The sequence below is a fragment of the Lontra canadensis genome, unplaced genomic scaffold, assembly GCF_010015895.1.
Source record: "Lontra canadensis isolate GAN:19392208 unplaced genomic scaffold, GSC_riverotter_1.0 scaffold1, whole genome shotgun sequence".
Taxonomy (NCBI): Eukaryota; Metazoa; Chordata; class Mammalia; order Carnivora; family Mustelidae; genus Lontra; species Lontra canadensis.
The window spans coordinates 7,794,760-7,818,747 of NW_022630995.1; the positions used below are offsets into that span (position 1 = coordinate 7,794,760).

At 40.7% G+C, this 23,988-nt stretch overlaps 1 protein-coding gene across 2 annotated transcripts in view; it reads left to right on the top strand.

The window, feature by feature from the left end:
• Window positions 1-213: 213 nt before the first annotated feature.
• The window catches only part of BTC (betacellulin), a 41,392-nt gene continuing 17,617 nt past the window's right edge, over window positions 214-23,988 (top strand). For both annotated transcript variants that reach the window (XM_032840149.1, XM_032840232.1), the window contains exon 1: window positions 214-618. In XM_032840149.1, coding sequence (XP_032696040.1) covers window positions 555-618 — 64 coding nt within the window. In that variant the 5' untranslated portion in view covers window positions 214-554. The remainder of the gene's footprint in view (window positions 619-23,988) is intronic.

Below are 23,988 nucleotides of genomic sequence, written 5' to 3' on the forward strand. Positions count from 1 at the left end.
AATTCAGGGCACGCGTGGGGCTTGAGGCTCTCCCAGCGCCTTGCGGGAGCTTAGAGGAGCTTAGAGCCCGAAGCACCGCCCGCTGGCCCGGCCCCTCACCGCCCTCGGGGGTGTTCGCTCCGCTACCTAAGTACCTGGCTCGGTCCCCAAAGGGGAGGGAAGCGGAGAGTCAGGTGCGACCCAGCAGGGGGAGCGGGTGAGCTGGCCCGAGGGCAGCTCGAGCCGGTCCTTGAGTGTGGGTGTGGGTGTGGGGCAACTTGGGTGGGAGCAGCGTGGAGGCTACCCCGACGGAGTCCCGCGCCCCGAGGCTGGGGTGTGTGCAGGAAGAGCGAGGATAAATAGGAGGCTCCCTCCGCCCGGGCTGCACTCCCGGAGCCGCCCGCGCCCCGGGTGTTGCCTGCCCAGGCCCGGGTGCCCGGCTGAGAAGTAGTTTCGTTTCCGGCTGGCCAGAGAGAGTGGTTTCCAGGCCCGCCCTCGGGCGCCCGCGGCCGGGGAAGGGGCGCAGGAGGAGGGGGACTCGTCCAGGGGCTGCCCGGCCCCGCAGCGCGGGGTTGATGGACCGGGCCGCCCCGGGCAGCGGCGCCGGCTCCCTGCCACTGCTCCTGGCCCTCGCCCTGGGTAAGTGGCGCGCCGGACGCCGGAGCCCCCGCAGGAAAGTCGGCGGCGGAGTGGCAGGGAGCGCGAACCTGCTCCGCGCGCACGTCTGGGCCCCCAGGACGCGCTGGGGGCTGTCGGGGCCCAGGCGGAGCTCTCTGACCCCTGGGCGAGCGCGAGGAGCTGGTTTCGGCTCTTGGCACCTAGGGCTGCACCTGTTGGGGCTGCCCGAGGGCGGGCGGGATCCCGCGGCCCCGCTGCTGGCACAGGTGCCCGCGAGTGAGGGGGCAGCAGGGGAGCCCACCGACGGAGGAGGGGGCAGGGGAGCCTGGACCGAGAAGGACAGCTGGGGGAGGCAGAAGGGAGGAAACCGGCGGCTGAAGATGGGCCCCGGGAGTGCCGAGGATGGTGGAGAGCAATTGGCGGGTGTGTGTGGGCCTTGGGTGTTCGAGAGATAGGGGGGCGACTCTTAGAGGGGCAGGAATGGATTAAGACCCCCGGCCCTTGTGAGGACAGTGGGGAGGAGCCGGAGGAGAGTGGAAGACAACTCCTGCGACCTTAGTCCCGGGCTGCTGAGAGGGAAGGGGAAATGGCCTGTTTCACGGAGCGCACTATCTAAGCAGTGCGGAGTTTTACTTGGAACTTCTTCTTTCCTATTTTGGGATGACATGGGAGAGAGAAAACTTTCCTTCACTGAGAAAAAGTACACTTGGGCTGTTCGGTTTGGGAGCTCTGGGTGCGGTCCGGCCCGAGGGCGGAGTGGGGGGCTGGAGGAGCAGGACCCCTGGACCCGCTAGAGGCTGGCCTCGCTTCCTCAGGAGGCGGTGTTGGCAGAGCGCGGGACGGAAAGTGCCGGGGACAGTTCTTGCAGGTGGATGTGGGAAGGGACCGAGGAAGGCATGCAGGTGGGCACATCCTATTACATCAAGACATCCCTTCTACATCATGATCATTTTGAGGCAGGGAGGGGAAGGGAGAAGCAATATTTTGTAGTTTTAGCTGGGCTGAGGGTAGGGGCACCTGAGCTTGGGGGGTTGATGTGGGAGCAGGGGGGGTCTCCACAGCTTTAAGTGTCTCCATGATATCTCCTCTACCTTCAAGCCTGGGAACGACTGGATTTATCCCGTGGTGGGGAAAGAGGTGGAAAGTTTGTGGACACTTTCATCTGGCTTTGGGCCTTGCAGTAGGAGAGGTGGCTAAAAGGTGTCATGACCTTGGTTGGAAGCAGATCTGACTTAGGGCCATAGTTACAGAGAATGGACTGATTGAAGGAACCCAGCAGAGAAAGAAGTGAGTGACAACTAGTAGGGGCATCACGTGGAGTCTGAGAAAGAACCATAGGTAGAGAGCCTTAGGTCCAGAGACAGTGCTGATGCTCTGGGCTACATTGCTGGGAGGAAGCAGCCGTTTTCTTCCTCCACCTCGTCTGGATTTTCCAACAAAGTATTGATTGAAAATCTGCTCTAGTCAGCAAGATGTTAGAGCATATGAGAATAGGGCTGGGAAGAGGGCTCAAGAGATTCCTAGACATGAGGCCTGCCTGAAGGATGTTATGCTGAGGTCCCCCTGGGGGGGCTCAGTTGGTTAAGCCTTTGCCTTTGGCTCAGGTCATGATCTCCGGGGTCCTGAGGTGGAGCCCTGTGTCAGGATCCCTGCTCAGCGGGGAGTCTGCTTCTGCCTCTCCCCTCCACTCCTGCTCTCTCTCGCCCAAATGAATAAAATCTTTAAAAAAAAAAAAAAGATGTTATTCTGAAGTTAGGAATGCAAGACTAACCAATATGAAACAGTAAGAGCAACATTCATAAAACCAGACAGAGAAGGGCTAGCTCACCAGGGAGAATGGAGCAGCGGGAAAAGTTGCATGAAGGACATGAGTGGGTGCCTTGACGCTTGGGTAGGATTTGAAATAGGCAGGACAGTCCAAAGATACAGGGTGCAGTGTGGGGTGAGGGGATGGAGTTGGGGGCCAGAGGACCTGATGGTCTCAGATATAATCCATGGACTAAGAATAATTAAGGCCTAGATAAGGGCACTGTGGCAGCAGAAATGTTGTGGTAGAAGTGATGATTCCAGGTTGATAGATATCCTTTCCCCTTTACTATCACGTAATACTTTATGTTTTTCTCAAACCTTGTCACAAGGCAGAAAGGAAAAGACAAAACAAAACTCCAACCCAGTTCCGTGGCACACTCAGGGTAACCTGATTGGGCAACTGCCCTGTTGAATGTTTGGCTTAGGGAACTGAATTCAGTCTCCAGATCTCCTAAGAGCCCCACTGCAGGCAAAATCCCAAAGGATGTAATCTGTTGGCATCAGTGGTCCCATAAAGTGGTTCTATTTCTCTCACACGCACTTGACTTTTCAGTCTCATTCCTAAGTTAAATCACATGTTAAATGTTAGTTACTTTTTGAAGAAAATGTGAGCAATGTACTGTGTGATGCACTAATGTGTGCGTGTGTGTGTGTTTGTGTGTGTGACGGGGGAGGGGTTCAGTGGGAGAGGGGAGTGCCTGGAGATCAGGCATGGAGCAGACATGAGACCTGGTTCCAGCTCTGCCATTCTGTGACTGAGATGTCCAATTTCTGAACATTATTTCTCTCATTTGTAAAATGAAGGAGCTGCTTCAGATGAGCCCAAGGCCCTCAGCAACTTGACATTGTACTCATCTTTAACTAACATTTCCACTGGGAAGTTCAACAGAAATTTTTGAGCACTATATAACTTTCATTTACTTTGTAATGGGATCTTTGTTTCATGCAGAATTTATCATAATAGAGAGAACCATGGATTCTTATTTCTTTGAGAAATATGGTAACGACGCAATAACTTTGGGGCCCCTGGGTGGCTCAGCTGGTTAGGCTGATTTCAGCTCAGGTCATGATCTCACTGTTGTGAGACCTAGCCTAGCTTCCTGTTCCAGGCTCAGCAGGGACTCTGCTTGAGATTTTCTCTCCCTCAACCTCTGCCCCTCTCCCAGGTCCCGCACACTTGCCTGTTCTCTCTCTCTCTCTCTCTTTAGGGGCGCCTGGGTGGCTCAGTCAGCATCTGCCTTTGGCTCAGGTCATAATCCTGGGGTCCTGGATCCAGCCCAGCATCAGGTTCTCTGCTCAGTAGGGAGTCTGCTTCTCCCTCTGCTTCTGTCTCTACCCTCTGCTCCTGCTCTAATGAATAAATAAAATCTTAAACAAATAAGCAAATAAATCTCTAAAAGAGGCAATAACTTTGCTTAAAGTATCTTTTTTTTCTATCTCAAAGAAATCAGATTATCTTTTTTGATTCTGTATTAAATTTCTCCCTCTCACCCAGTGGCAGTATAAAACTAAAATGGAAATCATAACCAGTGAAAAAGGTAAAAAAGTGCTACCTTTTAAAAAATGAGTGAGTTTTAAGACTAAAAATATATTCCCCTCCTCATTAAAATTGAAAACATTAATATTGGGGTGCCTGAGTGGCTCAGTGGGTTAAAGCCTCTGCCTTTGGCTCAGGTCATGATCCCAAGCCTGCTTCCCTTCCTCTCTCTCTGCCTACTTGTGATCTCTGTCTGTCAAATAAATAAATAAAGTCTTTGAAAAAAAAATTTAATATTTGCGGGTCGGTTTAAGTTCTGCCTGAGAATACGAGTGTAATCATACTACGAGTCTAGCTTCCAAGTCACCAAGAAGGTGGGTGACAGCAAGTAAAATTCCCATTGTACAAATGAAGTAACTGAAACCCCAAAAGCTGAACGATTTTAGGCTATGCCTCTCCAGTTATACTTCTGGCTTAGAAGAACATTAGGAGTGTTTTTTCCCTCTTCAAAATCCCAGGTTTTGCACTTAAGCAGCTGCTACAAATTGATTTTTGCTTTTTCTCCATTCTCAGTTGTTGTGTGGAAATTCCCAAATAATCCTGGAAGATCCCACCGCTTGCAAGCATGCCTTGTTACACCCAGCTGAAGGTGCCCCTGTGGATGCTTTGGTCTGCCCATGTCTGTGCTGAAGTCAAAGGCCCTGAGGACAGACAGTCCCCATGTCTGTCCCTGGGTCTCTGCAGACACTGCTCACCCTAGTGTCTGGGTGCCCGTGAGTCCTCAGAGAGCCCAGTGCAAGAACCTCATCTTGTTTTTTTCCACCCTTTTATTGTAGTTGGCTCATGCTGGGACACAGACATGAGTGTCATGAGGAGGACAGTCGGGGGGACAGTCAGAGGGACAGGCAACACGCTCTACTTTTAATCAGCTCTATGAACAATGGGCCATACTTGTAAACTCTCCATTAGGATTAGCAACTTCCAGGAGGAAGGGTCCAGGCTGCATGCAGTTAAGCCTAAGCCATGATCTTGAAACCCTTCCAAAATTACCATGACGGCTCCCTGGATCCACAAAGAATCTGTGGGTGGGTGGGGGGAGCAGTCGGGATCAGGAGGGCACCAAAGTAAAATGTAAGAAGAAAGCAATCTGATTAAAATGGGTATGCTTTGTAATACTATTATTAGCTAGTCTTCCCAGACATATTTTTATCTTAAGGAAGGAAATTTGGTAGCTTAAATGAATCTCTAATTGTTAAATTTAAAGAAATGAGAGGGTTTTTTTTTTTTTTAATGGTTGGAGAGGGTGTATTTAATCTTAATTCAGATCACTTAGGCAATAACCTACTTTCAATATCAGCGAGGTAAATTCCAATAGCCACGGAGTACTTTTCTTCATTCTTTACTTTTTTTTGAGGATATGTAGTATATTATTTACTTGACTGGGAGAGTAAAGGCATGGATTCCAAAATGGTGATGAAAAGTGTAACCAAACTATAACAATGTTTGTGTTCAGCCTTTTTTCAGTTTAAAAGTGCCTGAGTTGATAGTATAACAGGATGAGTTATTAATTTAATATTTCCCTCACTGCAAAGCCTTGGATTTATTCATTCATTTAGCCTTATTTAGTTTTTTGGCTGGGGGATGCACAAAGAGTGCCTGGCACATAGTAGGACCTCAAAAGCTATTAGTTAATTGACTGAATGAATGTAAATTTTTTACAGTATTCAGTCATTAAAAAAACAGCAGATTGGGTAAAGAAAACGGTTCTGTTTCTTGCTGGCAAAACATGGACACAATTCAGAGATGTAGAGAGATCTGCTTCTTCATCTTTTTTCACTTGGGACTTGCTTCCAGTAATGCTAGAGATCCTTTCATCAAAGGACTTTCGTTTTGCAAGTACTAAGTTTACTTCTGTTTCTTATGTTCTGTATGGGGGATTTGGAGTGCTCCTTGTCTCTCAGTGTTTGCTTCAAGGGCACATCTCATCAGTCAGAATAGGGGCTTTAAAATAAATGTTTAATGGGTGCAGGAAGGGCATTCTCCAACAGGTCATTAAGAAAATGACCTTTGAATTCTGTAAAGTGTGAGGTAATTTGCTGACTTGTTTGGTTATAAGTTTTTCTCTCTCTTTGTTTTTTTAGCCATTCTTCTTTCTTTTTTAAAATTTAAATGCAATTAATTAACATATAAATGTATTATTAGTTTCAGAGATAGATGCCAGTGATTCATCAGTCTTATATAATACTCAGTGCTCATTACATCACATGCTCTCCTTAATGATGATTATAACTTTTTCTAATACACACATTTCATTAGCTGGGAGTAACCAAGTTCCTTTGTTCATGGTTTCTATTCAGTATTAAATGGAATCAAACCTATGGTGGATCCTATAGAAGTTGAGACAGGTTGCCTGTCAAGGCTGACTGCAGTCTCACATGTTAATGTTGAGGAATCCCTAACTAATCTAACATTATATGTAAATATTTCATAGTCATCGATGGTCTGGGTTTCTTGATGGTTAGACTGAAGCACATGATGCACAGACCCATGTCCCCCTGCCCTGTGGTGAGTCACATGGTCCAGGTCTTTCCAGAACAGGGGAGGACAGCTTCCTTCTGCCTCTTACTCCGGGAAGCCTAGTACGACTACCAAGAAATTGTCATCATTCATCAGGGCTGAATGAGGCACTTGTAGGAGATGGAGACTTGACTTTTTCATGACCACCTCCCCACCGGGATGTCATTCTGAGTTTCTGAAACTTGACTGGTCCCATCTCCTAGGGTGACTGACACAAGATACTGCTGATGACACGAACAGATGCCTGCTTGACCTTTCCTATGGAATCTCAACATAACCTTTACATTTGGGGCACCTTTACAGTTGAAAAAAAGCATTTTCATATCATCATTTCATTGATCTTTACACCCAAAATCATAAGAGAGCGGTTGTGTCGTATGCATGCCAGGCACTGTTCTAAGAACCTGAGGACTCGCTGTATCCATATAACACTATCTGTAGAACACACAGGTTACACATTAGTATCATTCCCACTTATATAGGAGGATATGAAACACAAAGGCATTAAATAACTTGTCTAATGTTCTGGCTTTATGAGCATGAGCTCTGAAGATGAGGCCATAAAGCCTGGAACATAGTAGATAAATACTTGCTGTTGAATGAGGTAAACAAGAGGAGACAGGTCACTGACGTGCAGTGCAATGACATATCATGGCACTGAAGAGTGACCCACTTCTTCTGACTTATTGAAAAAGCACTGAATTTCATCCTAGCTATTCCTACCAGCTCTGCTTTCCCTGATGCTGACCTATGCATCTGTGGCATCCCCAGCTCTGCATATGCCTCAGGTTCTTGGATTCCTGGCTCTTCATCCCAGCCAGGAAACCTGCTTTTTTATATCCTAGTCACCGTCTATCCCAACCAATAGTGAACAGTTGGTGGGATGATGTTCCTGACTGACGATGGCTAAACAGCATATCCTGAGGCGGTATGATGCTGCGGTCAAGAGTGTAGACTCTGAGCTAGGCTATGTCTATTCATGACCCTCTCGGTGCTGTGACTTACTAACTCCTTGATCGTGGGCAAATCTCTTAAACCTCTTTGGCCTCAGTCTCTTCATCTATGAAAGCCTGTAGAAATAGAACCAAGGCTATTGTATGGACTAGATTAGTCATAGCACAAAGCACTTAAAGTGTTCCTGGAACATGGTAAGTTCTGGATACACATGAGCTATTATAATAGATAGCAGGAAAGTACAGAAGAAATCACTAATTATAATCAGCATATTTTTAAAACTGTGGATATTTTGATTCTGGGTACTTTCTTAATATAACCAGGGTCTATCAATTGATAGAAAAACTTTCTCTTGCCTTTATTTCTCAAATTCCTGCTCCCACTAGTTGTGAAAGAGGAAATAGATACAAATTCTCAAAAGAGTTCTATTTGACTGGTTTTGTTAGACAGGAACAAATGTAAAAAATAATTCTGCAAAAGCAAAATGCATATCTGCTTTCTAAAAATGTCTCTATAGATTCTTCCTCATCTGCCAATTTTGATCCTAGTTTTATGCAGTGAAAAGCTCTGTAGCATTTGCTTGGCATTGACACCCAAGACCAACATCTTAAGGTTGGACCAGACACAAAAGTCTCTGCACTAGCAGAGAAAAATAAAATATTTAGGAGATAATTTTAATGTTTTAGGCAATCTCGTCAAAATGGGATTATCTCATTTATTTGAGTTAATAATTATTTTAATTAAAAAGAAATAAATCTGTCACTGTGGAAAAATGAATGATGACACACTGTCAAAATTTGTTTCTAAAAATCAGAAAAATGGAAAAATAAATAGAAATTGTTTCTTATGACAAAATAGTTATTTTTCAGTTTATAAAGAGTAGAGAGCCATGCATAAAGGTTATTGTTTCATAATATTGTTCTGTAGCATCAAGAAAGTTATTTAATCTCCTCGTGCTGCATCGTCTCATCTAGAGAATGGTATAAATGATAATAATGCCTATCTTTGGTGACACAGGATTGTTCTGAGGATAAAATGAGATAATTCAGGAAAAGATTTTAGCAGAATAATTGGCTAATAAATGTTCAATATATTATTAATATTCTCACCTTTGTAACTATGTAGATAATTAAAATTATTTCATAGGTATTGACTAAAATGGAGAAACAGAATGATTGCATTCCTTACACCAGTTGGAGTGTTGGTGTTTTTGTGCTTTGAGCAAAGGAAATTGCTGTAATATTCACCACTGGAAGCAAAGGGAAAAAGGCAGGAATTTGCGCCCTCATAACCATGCTTTCAATAATGCCTTTAACTGCTTCTTTAGAATATAGGTTCCATGATGGCAGAGATTTTTGTCTGATTTATTTACAGCTGTATTCCCAGGGCCTAGAACAGTGCTCCTACATGATAAGTGCTCACTAAATATTTGTCCAATAAATGAATCTGAGTGCACGTAACATAGGCGTCCTCCTAGACCAGTAGCTTCTCATAGTCAGTCACAAAGATTATGATGTAGACTTTGCATACTGGCACACACACACACTAGCTTCCATAATCAAGTCACAGAACCCTTGTGTTTCCCAATAACTCTTTATATTCCATCTTTAATGTCTGAATTTGCAAAAAATGAATTATTTTAGGCAGTTCTTCACTTAGATGGTAGCTACACCTGGTTTTACTGAGTAGGTTGACTTGATAGAATGAGATTTGTTCATGAAATTTAGGTATTGACCACCACCACCAGCAAACCATGAACTTATCCAAACACAGGACTCCTTCACCCAAGGTATAGTGTTGGGGGTGGGCTGTTGGTAAGTAGTCTTTATTTCTAAAACATGTAATAATAAGGAAGACATATCTAAAATTGTTTGCTATTTTAAAGTTCGTCTAATACTATTATAAAGTGTGTCTAATACTGTGTTTAGCATTAAGGAGAATTGTCTAAGTATGTCATTGTCTTTCCAAAAAGAATTTGCATTATATTGGACATAATGTTTACCAGAAATGAAACATTGTATAGTAGTTGAATACCTAACAGTTTAAATTACATAGTAAAAACTAAATATGACCTCAGAAGGAGAAGTTATGGGCTGGAGTGATTGGGGAAAAAAAATCATCAGGGAAATAGGGACTTGAGTTAGTTTTTCTAACTAACAATGGAGAAAACAATGGGAGAAAGATTAGAAGGTGAACAAGTTAATAATGACCTTTCCTTTGTGTGTGTGGCAGAAAGTGAGCAGACTGACATGCCTAGAACAAAGAGTTAATTTTGTGTGGTATCAAGGGGAATATTGACTGGGTCAGGACCTGGTTTCCAGAATGAGAACATTAGTCAGGATCCTGAATTCTTGATGCAATGCCATCTTCTCAGGATTTCCTAGGAATTAGAGCCAGGACATTTTCTAATTTAGATAAATCCATGCATTTAGTTATAGATAAAGACTTTATTTTAAAATGTTATATGGTCTTCTACCTGTGGAGTTGTTCAGTTACTGGGGAAATATCCAGATTCCATTTTACTGCATGCCCTGTAGCGTGGTGAAGAGCTGGCCTCACCTTGGCTTAGAGGCGATCTTGCTTAAGGCTGACCCCAGTGGTTTGCTTCATGGCTTCTAACCATGAGCTGCTAGGCTTCCCAAGGCTGGGGGTGGCTCATAATCACGAGGTAGCTCCAGGCCTGTTTAGGGTACCAATTGCATTTGGAGAAAGAGACTAATCCAAGAGGACCAATTCAAGAGAATTAACTCCTGACCACAGAGAAAAACAGAAGGGAACAAATTTAATGAGCTTTATTCTTCTCAGTGACTCCCACTTTTTCCCCACCAGCCCCTTCCATGACAGCTCCATTGGTTAACCTTGAAGATGTCATTTTATCCCTAACTCATGTCAGAAGGCCTCCTTCTTGGGAGTGTAATAATAATGGATAATGGGTAGCTATTGTAGTATTTTCAATAGGGGATGAATACAGGGAAGGCAGTGCCTTGTTTTCTTTTGTTTTGTTTTCTTTAGAGAGAGCAAGGGGTGGGAGAATGGAAGCATAGAGGAAGGAGAGAAAATCTTAAGCAGGCTCCATACCCAGCACAGAACCTGACAGGGGGCTCCATCTCACAACCCTGAGATCATGACCTGAGCCAAAATCAAGAGTCTGACACTTAACTGACTGAGCCATCCTGGTGCCCCAAGGAAAGCAGCGGTTTTTAAGATAGGTTTTTATGTGCAGATGAGGACAGACAAACGAGAGCATGTAAAAAGAAAGCTGCTGTTCTAGGCTAGGAAGTAGCCTAGAAGGTCTGGACCAGGCCATAAAGAGAAAAGAAAAAATCCAATAAATGCTTCTAAGTGAGATTTTTTTGGGATCTAAAAACAAGTCATGTGTAGGTAAGAAAGGGGAAAGAGGAATTAAAGCTGTCTCCAAGACTTAACCTGAAAGAGAAGAAGAAATTTATGGTGCCGTATGTAAAAGAAAGCTGCTTTTTCTTTTCTTTTGGCTGGAATATAAATTGCTTTTGAGATATCCAAATGTCTTTTGAACATTTGGAAATATGGAGGTTGACTTCAACTAGGACAGTGGACCCCAAATCTGATTGCTATCCTAAGAAATGTAAAAAGTACAAATTATCAGGCCTCTCCCCAGACCTACTAAAGTCTGGTTGAGATGCCCCCATCAATCTAAAATTTTAAAGGCCTTCCAAGAGGAAAAAAACAATTTTCCTTTCAGAGTAATTGCAAATAATATATGTTGATATTCCCCCATATAGGAGGTCCTTTTGGGTGTAGGCTGGTTTCCAAAGGAAAAAGAAAATGGTAACTTTACAGTTTAAAAATCTGGCACACACTACCTTAACTAAGTGGCCAAGGTCAAAGTCACCAATGACGTCATGTAGATGTCATGCATCCCCCCTGTAGTGTGATGAGGGGAACACTTCCCTGCTGTAGAGTTTGCTCCTAAAACCCATAAACCCAGTCCAAACATTATAAAAATATCAGACAAACCCAAAATTGAAGGACATTCTATAAGACACCTGACCAGTACACTTCAAATTTGTCAATGATATCATTAAAAAAACAAACAACAACAACAACAACAAAAAATGCCAACACAGAAAGACTGAGAACCCATCACAGACCAGAGGAGACTAGAAATCCTGACCCAGAGAAAGCACTTTAATGGAAATTTGTGGAGTTAGAATAAAGTCTTGAGTTTAAGTCAACAGTAATGTGTCAATATTGGTTCTTGGTTTTGATAACTGTGTCATGGTAATGTAAAATGGTGACATTAGAGGAAAGAAAAGAGGGTGAGGAGGGTACAGGAATGCTCTGTATTTTGCAGCTGTTCTATAAATCTAAAATTATCACAAAATAAAAAGTTTAGTACAATAAAAGCCCTACAGGAGGTCCTAATGGCTAGTCTGTTTGGACAATCACCTGGTTAGAAAATAGGGCTAAAAATAGAAAGTAGTCATTTAGCTGATTGTAATTTCAGAATCTACCACAGTGCCTAGTGATAAATTCTAAGTAAATATTTATTTAAATGCTCAGACCATGGGTGTTTTGTGACATAGAATGGCATTATGGAAAAGAATACAAAGGCAAAATCATAGGGATAGAAAGTAGAATGGTGGTTGCCAGGGGGTGGGAGAGGAGGGAATGGGGAGTTACTGTTTAGTGGGTATAGCGTTTCAGTTTTTCAAGATGAAAAGTTCTAGAGCTGGATGGCGGTGATGATTGTACAATGGTATGAATGTGTTTAATACTACTGAACGGAGCATTTAAAGATGGTGAAGATAGGAAATTTTGTGTCATGAGTGTTTAACCACAATAAAAACATTTGAAAAAAAAAAAAGAAATCTGAGAGTAGAGTATTGGTGGCACCCAAGTATGTGGTGTGGGAGTTGGAAAGAGAGCTGGAAGAGTTGAGTAAAGAGGGAAGCTGAGAATGGGGGTGGATTTTCGATGGAAGATTTGGGAAGGGCAACCATATCAAATACTGCTGAAGGAGGGGGCTGAGGCTCAGGAAGAGGCCATTGGTGGGTGAATTACATGGAAATCAATGGTGTTCTTAAAAAGCCAGTGATAAGACATTTGTGGTAACTGAAGAAGACGCACACACACACACACACACACACACACACACACACATGACTGAGAGGATAGAAGTTGGAGTGGTGGGTAGAAAAGAGAAAATTTTGGTTTATAAGAGTCAACTTCAAATCATTGAAAACCCTTTTTGTCTCAAAATAGGTTTCCTCTGTGTAGTTCAGAGGGCACAACTTGGATTAATGAACTAAAATTCCAGGAAGGCCACTCTCACCTTAGTTTTCTCCCAGGTGGAACTTTGAAAAAAATGGTATCAGCGGCTTGGGATGTAGTGAGCTTTCCATGCCTGGACAAGCTTATGGTCTGGTGGCACTTATGGAAGTTGTGTAAGGTGATTCTTGAGTTAGATAGGAGGTGTGCCAAATGACCATCAAGGGTTTTTGAGTCTCTATAAACACAGCATGATGTTACTGCCATTTGGGAATGCTTTGGAGTTTGGAAGAACAGGGTTTCAAAATAAGCCACTGTCAACTGACTTCTCTGGAAAGAAAATAGGCAGGACACTTGAGAACTTGTCAACCAATGGTAAAGAATTTTGAAAAGTAATTTGAGGTTTTTCCTTCTTAAACTGTATTCAGTGACCTTGTCTTCTCATGAATGAGATATCAAGGGTAACATCACCAATGATGTCATGTGGATATTACATATTCCTCACATGATGTGATAAGAGGATATCTTGGGATTTAGTACTAATCCCATGCCCCCGGCTCAGGTTTGACCTTTTATTTTACCATTTATTAGGATAATAACTTATCAGTGAGGATTCAATTATGAATTGGAAAAAACCCTGGCATAACTATAATTGATAAATGATATTGACAAAGGCTTCAAATGTGATTTTTGGTTATTTCAGGAGACATATTTTCAACATTGCCATCTTTTGATAGAAAGCTTCTATGAGAAAATTCTCTGATCACTTTTAGATACATGACAATTGTCCTGAAATGGAGGGCAAGAAGAGTGACTGAATATGTGATTTAGATGCGAGATGAAACTACACCCAAGAATAAGCTACACTTCCCATTTGCCTTTGCAGACAAAGAGCCTGACAAAGGAAATGCATCCTGTTCTCTCTTAGTGATTTCTACCCAACAGTATTCACCACTGTTAAATACTTCTTAAGTGGTTTTCTAGACTAGTCAGATTCTTTACTGGGAATCTGTCTTTCGGATGTGGCAAACGGACACTTCAGAGCTTCAGCTGGAAATATGTGGTGTGACCATGTCTCCATGTGTTTTACTTTCAGAGGTCACACAGGAAAATCAATTGAATCATTTCACAGTCACACCAGACACTTCAAGAAGGCCCTTGTTCTTAATACCCTGCATAATTCTTCACTGCAGCTGGGCAGCTTGACTCAGTATCTTCAAAACACATTAGGCTCATTTCTGTGTCAACGCCTTTGACCCAGTTTTGTTCCCAACCTCTGTGAAACTTTTCCCTATGGTTTTTCCAGCTCAACACATTGCTTCTTTTTGGGATTCCAATAGTCTCCATTTTCTATATACCTGACATTTAAAATATACTACCTTGTCTATCTTTCTTTCTTTTTCTACCTTTCTCCCCTTCCTTCCTTCCTTCCTTCCTTCCTTCCTTCCTTCCTTCCTTCCTTCCTTCCTTCCTTCCCTCCTTTCCTCTCTCTCTCTCTCTCTCTCTTTCTTTCTTTCTTTCTTTCTACTTCTGCTCTCTGAAAATCATTTTGTTGATAAAGATAATAATGGATTAATGTTAAGTTGGATTGGCTTTCCCTAGCTCATTTTAAGAGCCTAAATTCTGGGGCTTTTTCAGGTTGGGTAAGCATCTACTCTTAAATTCTATGTTCTTTCCCTTACCATTATTAAAGTTTGATGACTGTTACCTCATGGGTCAGAGATTGTGTTATCACTAAATCCAGAGGCCAACTCCACATTCTCTCCTCATTTTGCAATCGGATAATCCTCCCTGATAACAAATTGTTCTTTTGGTTGGTCCCTTTCTCCTCCTGTCTATGAACTATTATGGAAATTCAGTGAGCCCAGAGCTTTTCATTTAAAGTATTGTAATGTCTGACTGTCTGGAATGGTCTTATCATAAAGGAATGGGAATCAGAAAATCAAGTTTTGACAACTGATGATTTCTAAGAAACTAGCTCTAGGTTATTATGGGATTCCCATTCAATTTAGTCATTGTTGTTACAGATTTAATAATGGTCATGGTGAGAAAAAAAAGAGGTTGATTTACTGGCAAAGACATTATTGTAGTGTTGACAATTTTCAGATACATGAAGTAGTTTATGTATGACAGGTGGTTAAATTACTTACCTCTCTGGGCTTTAAAAATTTAAGATTGTGGAGTACTTTTTTTTTTTAAGATTTTTTTTATTTGTCAGAGAAAGACAGACAGAGGGTACAAGCAGGCAGAGTGGCAGGCAGAGGCAGAGAGAGAAGCAGGCACCCCGCTGAGCAAGGACCACCCCCCCACCATGCGGGAGGATCCCAGGACCCTGAGATCATGATCTGAGCCAAAGACAGAGGCTTTAACCCACTGAGCCACCCAGGTGCCCCCCTGGAGTACATTTATAAGTTAAAAAAGTGTTATCCATCATTCTTAGCTTTTCTTAAACACCAAGATACTGTTTCTACCTTTTGGGATAAAATTTTACATGTGGAGAGGAAAGAGTTCATGTGTTACTTTCCTGATTTTGAATGAACATAAACTATGAAGACCCCCTCATTTTTTTCTGTCCTGTCTCTACTTCTTTTCCTAGTCCTGAAAATCCAGAAGTCTATCTTTGAGTTTGATAGTATGGGCAGTTTTTCAGGTGATATGATTTGAGACACCTTTGAAGAGTCCCTCCTTCTCTTAGAACATGAAATGTCCTGATGCCTCAAATGCTCCTTGGACCAGGGCACAAACAATATACCCCTCTGAAGAGCCCTTTGACTATCTCCTTTGTCTCTGCCCAGCTCCCTACCTATAGTGAGTTGTCCCTTGTTTTGGACGTGGAAAACACCATATCCAGGGCACGAGTTTTGGCCTCTCATTCAGCAAAGGGCCAGAGGCTGAGGCAATTAGCACCCCTTACTTGGAATTTTGTCTAGGAAATGGGTGATGAAAGTGATTGCGGCAGACGTATTTCTCCTTCACTCTTTCTTCCATGAACTACTTTAAGATGAAGTTTTTTTTTTTGTTTTTTAAAATGCTTTGTATAGCTTCTGTATGAGTGGACATGTGGTTCAAGCAAAATTTGGTGTCTCTTTGTGGCATACTTTGGAGCTGCATCTGTGTGATGGGTACACACATTGCATTGCTTTGCCTTCTTCTTTGCTTCATTTCTTTTTCTTTTTTTTTTTTTTCCTCATTCTTGTGACTCCAGAGCCTGGACCTCCAAATGAAGTGATAATCCCTTCATATATATCTCAGGTTCTGCTTTCTAGAAGACCCAGGTTGAAGCACTTGAGTTTAGAGTATTTGAGTTACTCAATTTCTCTCCTTGCACATCTGCTTTGAAAGCAAACGCATTTGGAAAGGAAATTATATTTAAAAGTTATCTTCTATTTGGGGGAATGTCAAGGAAGTACAAAGATACTGGTTTATAGGAAGGTAAATCAGCAATGAAAAAAGATGGAAAAGGAGTTAACAAGAATAGATGGAAGAGAATGCTAATGTCAGACTTCACCTCTTTTAGTTTTTGTCTCAGTCAATCACAAGCCCACAATGATAAACATCATTCCAATCCCCAATATTTTTTTCAACTGCATGTTTGTTCTTTCTTTCTTTCTTTCTTTCTTTCTTTCTTTCTTTCTTTCTTTCTTTCTTTTTCTTTTCTTTTCTTTTCTTTTTTTTTTGAGAGAGAGTATGAGGGAGAGAGAGAGTGAACACGAGCAGTGGGGGAGGGTCAGAAGGCACCCAAGAGAATCTTAAGCACCCTCTGAGCTGACTGGAGGCTTGATCTCATGACCCTGAGGTGACAACCTGAGCTGAAATCAAGAGCCAGATATTTAACTGACCGAACCACCCAGGAGCTCCTCCAACTGCATGTTAGATGTAATCTCTTTTCAGACTTAGAAAATGCTCTCTGTATAGTATGTATACTCAGGGTTCTGTTTCTCTTCTTGACAATGGAGATACAATGAAAAAAATCCCCCAGATCCTTATAGTTTTTATACTCTGAATGTTGATTAAAATTTTTAAAACTTTATTAACTTTATTTTTCTAAAATTAGAGCTATAATTTACAATCCCCTTGGTTGTCAGACAGCACCATCCAAGATCTGACTTGGTCTACTGTGTTTGTATCACTGAATCACTTAACCAACCCACTGAATCAGTAGCCCTGGCAGACATACTCAGTATGCTGAGTCACTGGCAGAACTGTCCTGAGAATACAAAGAACCATACAAGATGCCATATTTCTCTTCCATCAGCTGAGGCGCATTCACTTCCAATGTCTTTTAAAAACTCTGGAGAGAAACAGCCTATAGAAAGGCCAACATGTTGTTTTGCCTCACTAAGTACATACATATAAGCACACTGTAGGAATGTGGTATGTATATGTATACATATTTATCTTTCATATTTTGTTTCATAGCCATATTTTACACATGGATCAAATCACAACATAAATGTAGAAATTTGTCAATATCCACTTAGGAGAATGATAATCTACTGTTTTACCAGAGGAATTAGAATCCTTTTTTACTTCAGCTCTTTCACAGCTGCTATTGGGTTGAGGACCTACCCTGTGCCAGGCATTACCAAGGTTAATAATTCATACCTTATTTTTTCTCTTTTTTAAAGCACATAGCTAGATCTACCATGTTGCTTACTCACTATTGTCCTCAGTTTACAGATGGGGACCCTGAAGTTCAATGTTGAGTCACTTAATCATAATCACAAAACTGGTGATTAGAAGGTACAACCAGGATTCAAATCTGGTGCCATTTGACTCCCAGTTTATCTTTTTCCCATTAATCTACACTGCTTTCTTCTATATAAACAGAATTTTAGGGATTTGACTATGAGATATTCTTTCAATTCCTGCTTATATTCGTAGATTAATAAATTCTCTTTGATTTACAGTTGGATTTTCTAATGGGGCGTGGGGTGTGGTTCAAATCCTAAAATGAGATTTGTACAATTTCACAAGAAATCCCTGGATTTGGTAGATACAAATAGAAGCTAAGATATCGAAGATTCCTAAGTCATCAGAATACAGATGAATGGCTATTTTTTTGATAATGTTATATTTATTTTTAAAATAAAAAATGCCCTTGGCTGTAAAAATGGAAAATTCAGCTCAGAGATGAGGCAAATACAACATACATAACTGTTTAAGTTGGTCACATTTGATCTTTTTAAATAGTTGACCCAGCTGGTGTACAACTTACCTCAGCATTTAGCAGTTAACTATGAGACAGTGGGTCATGCTCCTTGTCAGACTGGGTCTCTTTCAATGCTCATATTGTTCCCAATGACTTCATTCTCCATGATGACTGACAGGGATAATACTTTTAATAAATTCTGTAATTTTTAATTTGAACATCTCATAAATGGAACTTTGACTCATGAAAGTAGAATTGGATTTCTTTTCATTTTTGTCTTTAGTTTTATGAGTACAGTAGATATTTAAAAACTAACACCAGAAATATAGACTTAATTTCTCATCACTTAGCAGACACAACTAATCTAACATTATTTTATTTTGTTTTTATTGCTTTAAGCATCTTTCAGAAATTCTGCAGGTCACATGAAATAGGTTGAATGAAAGAATAAGAAAACAAAAAGATTATGAAATATTTTACTGATAGGTGAAACCTAATACAATTTTTAAAGGGAACTCTAAAAAGTCTAAAATCATTTTTTTAAGTAAAAAACAAAAGTGAAGCAAAACAGAGCCACGATAAAAAAGAACAAATAATCCCATCATTACACTGCTTCCCAGTAGCACAAGAGATATAAGAGTTTCCTTTTATTAAAAACAGACTGAAACCTCAGTATTTAATCAGACAGCCAAAAATGGCTAATGTGCTACGGGGCTGCATTACCAGAAATACAGTGTCTACAGTGTGGGGGACGAGAGCCCCATTCTATTCCATCTTTGCCAGAACCATGTGAAATGGCATGTTGGTTTGACCTTACATTTAGGGGACCATGGCAAGGATTATGAGGGTCTTGATGATGACAGGTAAAATGTGGTTGAAGGAACCAGCATGCTTAACCTGAAGAAGAGGAATCCTTTCAGAAAGCCTTGATATTTGGCTTCAAATAAAAATCTCTCATGGGAAAGAGAGATTAGACTTATTCCAGGAGATTCCAGTGAACAGAGTAAAGTTATGGGAAGGCAAAAAACCAGCTTAATGTAAAGCAGCACTCATAGAGCTTTAGAAGTAAAAGCTCAATAATCTTTTTGAATGAAATGGCTGCAATTGAAAGAATGGATGGAAGGTCTCACTTAGAGGAGAGAGAAGACTGTGCTGAAATTAGAAGGCAGGGTTGAAGAACTTTTTCAGAGGGTGATTTCAGGAAGTTGAGAATTGGTTGGTAGCATATTTTAATTCCTCGAAGGTTTTTACTAATTCTGAAATTTAATAAAATTGTGACTCTTTTGAATGAAAATCTTATTGTTTTCCACGTCTAGGTACCATATTTTCTTTCATTTTCTCTAAAGTATAATCCATACATTCTCTGATAAAGATAATGATTTTAATAACATGTTTTTGAATAAATTATTTTACTATATTATTTCATTTGATTTTCATGAACCAGATTATGGAATGGGCAGGAAACTTGTGATTCTAAGTTTTCTTAAGGAAAAAGTTCAGGATAGATTGTTAATTAACTCAAGGTTACACAGTGAATTAATGACTGAGTTCGGTGATCTTGCCACAAGATAATGAACCTTTCCCAAAGAAATTTTTTAAGAAGTCAAAATTTAAGGCTTTGAGGCTGTTTAATTGATTTATAATAAAGCAACACCTTCAAAATGAAAGCTATATTTTGGACAAAAAATATTAAAACAGGTTGGAGAGAATTGCAGTGGTTCTCAGGTCAGTTTTCCTCTCAGGGATATTTAGCAACGGTGGGAGATATTTTCGATTGTGACAACTCAGAAATAGGAGGAGAGGGGAGGGTAGGATGTTACAGCATCTGGAGGGTAAAAGCCAGGGCTAATCAGTATTCTGTGATGCACAGCTATCCTTAACATGGAATTATCCAGCCCCAAATGTCAATAGTGTAAAAGTTGAGATACTTTTGGGTGTTTGCATTCAGTTTAAGCCAGATTCCTTTGAACAATGACATGAGATGTATAGAATGTAAAATACCTTTAAGCCCTTATTTTCTAAAGACCTTTCATTTTCTGAAAATGAAGTGATAGTTGCAAAGTTACTAACTTTAACTACAAAGAATCAAAAACTGCAGAAGAGGCCCTGCCTTTCAGACTATGATTTGTAACCTTTTCTGCCTCTACTGGTAGCCCATCCTTTGTCTCTTTCCTATACCTTTGGCTTCTTTCTATCAATTTTCTCTCATATTAAAAACAAAAACAAGTCCCCTCCTTTTTTTTTTTTTTAATCTGTTCACTAGTCTTTCCCCTCCCTTTTCAGTTGGACATCTTTGAAAAGTAATCTGAGATCATTTGCATACTTCTCATGCCACTAATATTTCTCCCTAATGTTTATCTTCTGGTGTCCCATATGTCTGTGATTGGAACCACAATCCACTCAGCCACTCAAGCTCCAAACTCTGGGGTCATTCTAGACTTCTTTTTTCTCACTTCCCACTCTGTCCCACCAGCCACCAACTTTTAAATTTTACTTTGTGAATATCTCTCATGTTCATTTCTTCTTTCCCATACCCAGTGCCTCCACCTTGGCTTACATGTGTCTGAATCACCTATACTGGTATTCAAGTAACCTTTTCAAACAAACACACACACACAACAAACCAAATGAAAAGATTATGTTGTTTCTCACTTAAAGCATTTCAGTGACCCCAAACTGGGTGCCTAACAGAATCCAAAGTAATTAAGATGGTCATATTTATTTTTGCCCCAGCCTTCTCTCCATCAAAATCCGTACTCACCCTCCAGACAGGCTAGACAAGTTGTATTACTTCCACTGTGTCCTTTTACAAGCTGCCCCTTTTGTTTAGAATTCCTTGGCTAATTACAACTTTATTTACCATTTTCTTAAAAATTAATTTTATTTTTGATAAAGTAATAAATAGACATAGATTTTAAAAAATCCAATAGTGCTAAAAGGTTTATAACAACAAATAGCAGATCTTGGCACTGTGGCTTCCCTCCTCTCCACCTTTTAGAAGCAACCACTTCTGAGTATTTTAAGTGTTTCTTCTGTATTTATGTATTTACCTCCATCTTTCTAAATACCTTGCTTGTAATGCTATTTATTGACTTGTCAAGTTTAAATTTTACCTACTGAGTTCCTCTACCCTCATAATTTCAGTATATTGCTATAGGGGTGATAGTCTAAACATTTAAGAACTGGCACAGCATAGATACTGATTCAACACCGCAGTTTCCCCACATGGTGTATGTGGGCTAATTACTGGCCCTGATCTTTTTTTATCATTTTTGATATAATAATTTCAATTATCAGTATTTACATTATTATTATCATCATATAAATATTGTCTACTGCAGAAACAAATAACATCAATGATTATGTTACCTTGCTTACACAATTTTTATTTTCTAGAACTCACTAACTGATGTGTTAAAAAATCATTTTGTCCTCATTAAAAACTCCCCCAATCCTCATCTTCTCTCTCAAGTCTTTGCAGCTAAGTAGAGCTGACTCTCCATCCTGTGTCACCTCTGCTGTTGTCTTTACTATACTACACCTTAAAGATCTGTGTGTCTACCTTCCTTACCAGAATGTGAGCTCCTTAAGGTCAGTGATAGTATCTGTTACCTTTGAGCCTTCGGTGTCTTGTATCACAGTACTCAATAATATTTGTTGAATTATGGATGGAACAGGAATGCCTTTCCTCTTTGAAGCAGCCTTCAGTATTGACTAAATGGTTTTGTGAGCGTTTCTGTGATTCCCGAGTTGCTCCGTACAGATCACAAATTGAAATTCCTGTCAGGGTCTAGGCAGGTCAAGTAAATGAGCGCAGCAAGCCTGATGGTCTGGGGCATTCAAGGGGTCACCTGCTGCTTAGCTGTGCCCAGTTGTTGCCAGGAAGCTGTTTCACACCATGTTGCCAGAATTTCTGCTCTTTCAGTGGAAGCAGAAAAATCCAGGTTTAATATGAGCTGTCATGATTCAATTTTTTAAAACCATGCAGATCAAGAAAATGGTTCTTCAGGCTGGATTTGGTTCACGGCCACCAGGTTGTGACTATAACCTGAAGTTTGTGGGTGGGGAGAATAGCGCATGCTACCCCAGTGCCTTGGTTTGCCTGAGAGAGCCTCCTCCCTAGGGTTCCAGTCCAGCGCGCTCCCCAGGGGCATCCCTTCACCAGCTAATGCCCACATGTGGAGTGATTCATAGTGGAACAGAGTCTGGGCGCAGGCACTAGCCAGCCAGAGTGCTTGAAGGCCCTGGGCAGGGGTTCAGGGCAATCAGGACTCCCTCTGTTAGGTGGAAGGGGAGAATGATGGGTTAAATGATAAGTGATAGAAAGGAGTGTGAGTGGACTTAAAATTGTATACTAGGTGTCAAGCCACATGCTTTTTCGTGTTACCTAATTTTATTTTCACAATATCCTTTTGAATGATATATTGTCATCCCCAGTTTGTGGATATGGAATCTCTGTAAGATTTAGAGTGTTTTGTAAAATTCTCACTGTTAGAACAGAGTAACTCCGGAATTAAGTCCTCCTGATTCTGCCAATGGAGAAAGCTCATGTATGGGAATTTAAAAATGAATTAAACCTATTTTATAATAATAAAGAAACTGATTGAGATTTTCCACTAGAAATAGATACTAAGATTTTTTAAATCTGAAAGTTGTTTTGTTCTTTTACAGACTGATTTGTTCATTTTTTCAACATTTGTGTTCTGTGTTAGTTACCAGGATTACAAAGATGAGTGAATATATAGTCAGTGTGCTTGGAAAGCCCAAAATGATTATATGTTTCTGGTTTATTATAAGTGTGAAAGGAGAGTGGCAGATGTTGGGATAAAAGATACGAAAAATCTAGAAATGTGGTGGCCAAATTGTGCGTGTGTATTTTTTTTAACCAAAATACTGATATATATTTTTTAAGATTTTTTTGTATTTATTTGACAGAGATCCCAAATAGGCAGAGAAGCAGGCAGAGAGGGTCGGGGGAAGCAGGCTCCTTGCTGAACAGAGATCCCAATGTGGGGCTCGATCCCAGGACCCTGAGATCATGACCTAAGCCAAAGCAGAGGCTTAACCCACTGAACCACCCAGGTGCCCCTGATACTTGTTTTCTTTTTTAAATTTTTATTTATTCTTTAAATTTCTTTCCAGTGTTCCAGAACTCATTGTTTGTGCACCACACCCAATGCTCCATGCAATACGTGCCCTCCTTAACACCCACCATCAGACTCACCACCCCCCCAAAACCCTCAGATTGTTTTTCAGAGTCCATAGTCTCTCATGGTTCATCTTCCCCTCCAATTTTCCCCAACTCCATTCTCCTCTCTGTCTCCCCATGTCCTCCGTGTTATTCCTTACACTCTACAAATAAGTGAAAGCATATGATAATTGACTCTCTCTGGTTGACTTATTTCACTCAGCATAATCTCTTCCAGTCCTGTCCATGTTGATACAAAAGTTGGGTATTCATCCTTTCTGATGGAGGCATAATACTCCATAGTGTATATGGACCACATCTTCTTTATTCATTCCTCTGTTGAAGAACCAAGAACCAAGCATCTTGGTTCTTTCCACAGTTTGGCAACTGTGGCCATTGCTGCTACAAACATTGGGGTACAGATGGCCTTTCTTTTCACTACCTCTGTATCTTTGGGGTAAATTTCAATTGGGAAGACATTCCCTTTTTTTATTGTTGCAACAAATAAAATACGCTACTAGAAAATTAGAAAGTGCAAATAAGGAAAATTAAGATAAAAGTCTCCTAACCAATGTGAACAACTCTCTATCTACTTATTTATCCAACTTTTTGATTATCTATCTATATGGGCCTATTTTATACTATTATCACACACTGATGCAGACAAACACACAAATCCCACTACATTATTATTCTATAGTCTCTCTCTCTTAGGAATATATCAAAATGTTCTATTACTGTTTGAATTATGCTCGAATAACATTTTGTTGCATGAAAATAGTTCCATGTATTTAGTCAACTGTATCTTTATAGATACTTAGGGAATTTCCAATTTTTTAGAACCTGTGTCATGTAGAGAATTTTTCAGTTACATCTTTTTATGTATCTTGGATTATTTCTTTCTGAATAATTACTAGAAATGAAATAACTGCATTTTTTTTATATTTCTGCTTTTAGCACATACAGTACAAATTTGTCCTCCAG